This window comes from Brassica napus, chromosome C3 (genome assembly GCF_020379485.1).
Source record: "Brassica napus cultivar Da-Ae chromosome C3, Da-Ae, whole genome shotgun sequence".
In the NCBI taxonomy this organism is placed as follows: Eukaryota; Viridiplantae; Streptophyta; class Magnoliopsida; order Brassicales; family Brassicaceae; genus Brassica; species Brassica napus.
Genome location: NC_063446.1, coordinates 55,670,856 through 55,676,009, shown reverse-complemented (window position 1 = coordinate 55,676,009; position 5,154 = coordinate 55,670,856). Strand labels below are relative to the sequence as shown.

The 5,154-nt window shown below is 44.6% G+C and overlaps 1 protein-coding gene and 1 non-coding gene across 2 annotated transcripts; one reads left to right on the top strand and one right to left on the bottom strand.

Moving 5' to 3' along the window:
• Positions 1-414: 414 nt before the first annotated feature.
• On the bottom strand, positions 415-1,425 carry LOC106403951. Its single transcript, XM_013844727.2, has one exon. It carries the CDS (start codon positions 1,423-1,425, stop codon positions 415-417), a length of 1,011 nt encoding a protein of 336 aa, XP_013700181.2.
• A 638-nt stretch (positions 1,426-2,063) lies between these two features.
• Positions 2,064-2,170, top strand: LOC125584806. Its single transcript, XR_007321714.1, has one exon. It is a non-coding gene; the product is annotated as a small nucleolar RNA R71 (small nucleolar RNA).
• Positions 2,171-5,154: the final 2,984 nt, after the last annotated feature.

Genomic DNA, 5,154 nt, shown 5'->3' with positions numbered 1-5,154 from the left:
GACAGGGTAGGTGGAATTTGGACCTAAGAAAGCGTACCTGAGCCCCTTGAGAAGGTGTTTTAGCTCAACCTTGGGAGCTTTAAGCTCGCTCCAGGGATCATCTGGTTGGTCCGGCAGAACAGACAAGTTCGGTGTAGGGGTCGCTCCAGCCGGAGTGTTCTCGTCCCTGTTGCTTGCCTCCTCCAGACTTAGACTCGCTACCATTCTTCCCATAATCCTTGCGGAATCAAGCATCTTGGCATACCCGTCTGCTTCAATGTTTTCGACACTCTGCTCGGCCTCAACTCTTACTAGTGCAAGCTCAAGTGGGTCTTCTGTAAGAATCTCCTCGATCATTCCTTCGCGAGGTTGCAGCGGGTCAATCCCTTCATCAACCTCAAAGGTCTGCCCATCTAACATCGACTTTTTTAGTAGTTAATCCATCTCGAATTGCATGACTATGTCCCCAAGATTCAGATCAATCTTCCCTTGTCGCACATCAATGATGGCTCCAACAGTACATAGGAATGGTCTTCCCAAGATGAGAGGATCCTTAGACTCTTCTTCCAGCTCTTGAACAACGAAGTCTGCTGGAACAGAGGTGTTTCCGACTTTTACTTGGAGATCCTCTAGTATACAACCTGGGGATTTGACTGATCTATCCGCGAACACTAAGGACATCTTAGTTGGTTTGAAATGTGTGTATCCTAGACGTCGTCCTACAGTGTAAGGCATGAGGTTCACGCTGGATCCAAGATCAACCAAGGAGCATGCAAAAACTGTCTTCCCAATCTGGATAGAGAGGACGAACTTGCCGGGGTCTCCTCGCTTCTTTATCTGCATGTTCTGAAGCACTGCACTGCACTCCTTGGAAACTGTCATGAATTCGCTCTCCTCTGATATTTTTCCTGAGATCAATCCCTTCATAAAGCTGCGCATGGAGGGCATCATCTGGATCACATCCATCAAGGGGAGTCGGACGGTTAGGTCCTCCAGCATCTTCCTGCACTTCATCTCCTCTTTGTCCTTACGAGTGGCCTTTGCTGGAACAGGGTAAGGGACTTTAGGAATGTATTCGCGAGGAGGAACAACTTCTGGGATCGGGCGAACAGCTTCAGCTGGTTGTTCTGGCCCTGGTGAATTTGTTCCAACAGCTGGTTCCGTATTCCTCTCAACTGCCGGGGTATCGCATGGTAGTTGTTCCGACTCTTTCTGCTTCCCTTTCTCAGCCGTGGTGAACCTCCTCTTCTCTGGCTCGGAAAGTTGTTTTCCGCTCCTCAGTTGAACTGCATTGCACTCCTTAGGATTTTTGTCTGTTTTACCAGGTAGAGTACCTTGCTGCCTCTTGACGCTCTCAGCAGTCTGAGCTATCTGAATGTCCATCTGTCTCATATGGCTCACGACATTATCGTACTTGGTGCTCAAATCTCCGAACATATGGTTCATTCTGGTATTGATCTCGGTAGTAACCTGGTTCAGAGCTTTCCCTTGGAGCTGTTGTCCTTAGAGCAGCTGCTGCAACATGACCTTTGTCTCATCTTGCAGCAACGATAGGAGCGGAGGTAGCTGGTTGTGGGTTCTGGTGTTTTTGCATCTGGGGTGTGTTGTTCTGCGGTTGGCTTAGAACATAAGCCCGGGGTTGGCAGTTCTTTTGATACCCGGCATACTGACCTTGGTTACTCTGTGCAGGATCAGTTGGTTTATCTTGCTTAGGCCATAAAAGCTGTTGGTTGTTCCGCACGTTAGGGTTTGGGTTGTAGTTTTTAAGCTGTCATCCTTCAGCTTCAAACGCCAGGTCACCGGCACTCTTCTCAGGAGTTGCTTCTTCCATTATGAACACTTGGCTTTGGTTTCCCTTAAGCAGTTGGTCCACCTTCTCAGCGAGATCATCTATGCTGTTCACACTCTTCGAGCGGTCATGCTCCTTGTTCTTGTTCAGTGAACTTGATGCCATGTTCTTAATCAACGCAAACGCACCAGGTGTGGTTTGAGTCATGAAGTCTCCATTACTAGAGGAGTCAAGGGTGTTTCGGAACTCATAACTCACTCCATCGTAGAACACCTCCAATATGTAATCATCATCAAACCCATGGTGTGGGCACTCTCTCTGGTATTCTTTATACCTTTCCCAAGCTTCATGAAAAGGTTCATCAGACTTCTGCTTAAAGTTGGAGATTTTGTGCCGTAGTGCCGCGGTTTTGGACTTTGTGTAGAAGTGGCTCAGGAATGCTGATCGAACCTTGTCCCATGAGGTGAGAGAACCGGTTGGGAGAGATTGCAACCAGCGAGAAGCTTTCCCTTCAAGAGAGAATGGGAACAACGTACATTTGACATAATCTGGTGGCACTCCATTAGAGCGAGAGAAATTGCAGATCCTCTCAAAGACCTCTATGTGGTCCATTGGAATGTCTGAAGTGAGGCCGCTGAACGTGCTCTTCTGTACCAGACCTATCAGTGCAGGTTTGATCTCATAATCTTGTCGAGTACAGGGTGGAGGGTTGATGGGGGAGCGGTTAGTAGCGAAGTTCCGCGGAAGGTTTCGCTCCCCAATAAAAGCACCACGCTCTTCTAGCGCGGCGTTCACGGCTGCTTGTTCCTGAGCAGCTTGTTGCTGATTTTGGATGGTCTGCTGCATCTGCAACATCTGCTGTTGCTGAGTCTGCATTTGTTGTTGAATGAGTGCCAATGCAGCAGTGAGGTCATCCATATTGCCGTGATCACCCATGTTGGTGTCGGTTGTTCTTGGCTGTTGACGGTTCTGTCTTTCTAATCTTGCGAGTTCGGCGTTGGTCAGTTGATGTAGTGGTCCTTGTGCGTTGCTCCGAGTATGTCTACTGGTCATGCACTTGGATCATCTGTTCCAACAAAGAAATAAAGCAAGTTTGATATCTCAGACTAAATATTAAACCTAAAAATAAAGGTAAAAGCTTAGTCCCTGTCGCAACGGCGCCAAAACTTGATACACTAAAAATTAATCCTTGCTACTGTCAAGTTAACAGTGGTAATTGTAATATTTGAGATTCAATCCAGAGGACCAGTTTACTCTTTACTCTTATGAGTTCAATAATAAGCTGAGAAACAAGTGGGGTTTTGAGAATTAATTGTGACGCAAGTAACTAGAATACCTAGATGGTTCAAATTCGATTTAAATGAAGCCGGCTTAGGGTTATTAATCGGGTGTCAATGCAAAACTGAACAACTATTCAAGTGCAATGAGGTGCAGTCTATAACTCAGATCACTCGGCTAGAACAATCCACTATTGTGGTCTTGCTCCCTTTGCAGATCGGTCTTGAATCCTAAGTTCTCACTTGGAACAAGACGCGATAACAAGCCTTAGAGACAAGATCTGATTAGTTCACTTAATACCCTAATATCTACTCTCGCTGATTAGGGATACAAAGCTCATTCAATATATGTCAATTTATCTCCTAAGCGGTTAGCTAGGTGATTAAATCAGAAATCGAACATTAAGTGATCAATTCAATGTAAGCAGTAAGAACAATATGAACGAAAAACAGTTAAGATCACTTATTTGTGTTCTGTTCATGCGGCTAACACCCTACAACCCTAAGCAAGCTTAGCCTACTACTCAATCATAAAGCAGGATGACACAGACATGGTTTCTGAATAATACTGCATTTAAAATAAAGTAGAAAGACAAGGGTTCATGATGATCTTCTCGTGAGGATGAAGCCTTCTCCCTTACAAGTTGCTTAATCCAAAGAAAATAGTTCTCGGTCTCTTGCAAAACTAGCGTAAGAAAAAGAAATTATAGCATAGGCCTTTTTATATGGAAGCGCTGGTGGTAAAGAGATAAGAGAGAGTGGAATCTAGGGCAAACTTCCGGAATAGGAAGTTTCCTTAATGATCGGCAACAATCAGACGCTTGTTCTCTTCGAGAACAACCTTCGGGTTGTTCTAGATGGCTGTTCCGCATCGAACCCTTCAAAACGACATCTGACTCCTTGAATCTCTCTTCTTTGCTCTTTCACCTGCTCCAAACCTGGAATGATATCAATTAAACACGAATTAGGACTGAGAATTAGCTCAAAGCACACATATAATGGTATTAAAAACACCATATATCAGCAAGCATTAAGAACAATTATGAATGAAGACAATCAATGGATTCACTTATCTATGTTTAACTCACAGATCTAACACCCTAACACCCTAGACTAAGCAAGTGGATTACTCAACCATGGACAGAGAATACACAGAGATAACATATGAAGAAAACATGTTGAATCAATATATATATAAGATAGGGTTCAAGAATCTTCTCAAGGTGAGAGAGATGAAGCCTTCTCCCTTTCAAGGTAGCAAATCTTCAAGTACAAAAGTCTCCAATGGTTTCTTATGTAAAAACTAGCGTAAAAAAATATAGAAAAACAGAAAAATAAGTTATATAAACGCCACAGGCGGCTGGGAGAAAAAGATGGGATAATTAGGGAAAATCCAGAAATATTTGGAAACTTCCTTAAAAATCTCTGCCGCTGGAACAGGCACTTCGAGTGCTCCGCTCGACTGTTCTGCGTGAAAATCACCAAATTGCACTGTTTCTCTCCTCTTTTCCTCCAACTGGTCTATCTCCCATCCAATGCAACTCTAGACCTGTAATGACTCGAAAAGGACTAGGAAGACTCGATAAAGACTTGAAAACCAATTGAAAAGCATATATACAAGATGTCTAAAACGCCATATATCAAACTGTCCAAGGGTTCCCCACACCTTGGCAGTTCCAAGCTACAACTTTTAAGGAAGAGGAGATTTGGATTCCGAAAATCCATTCCTTTAGCCTTTCCTGGTATTCTTGCAGTAGGAGGACGACCACGGGAATGCTTGGTTTAGGAGCCTTAGCGCTTGGTCCCGTGGCAGATGGTTTTGTCTTCGTACGGTTCATCTCATTGCGAGGGATGGTTCTGGTAGATCTTTTACAGGGAGATGGTGCAGCTTTAGTGGTTCTTCTTTTACGCACACCAGCTCCTTGTACACTCAAAGAGGACACTGTAACTCTCCTTCCAAGGGGCCTCACTAGTCATCTTCTTGAGGACGGTTCCGAAGTTTCAGTTTGAGCAGGCAGAGGTTGAGAATCTGTAATCGGTCCTAGTCTCTCCAGAGCAGATACTCTCTCTGGAGTGCTTTCCATTCGGGTTTCAGCTGGGGGAACTGAT

Bases quoted from the DNA above. Each gene is read 5' to 3' on its own strand.
- LOC106403951 (XM_013844727.2), bottom strand. From the start codon at position 1,425: ATGAACCATATGTTCGGAGATTTGAGCACCAAGTACGATAATGTCGTG.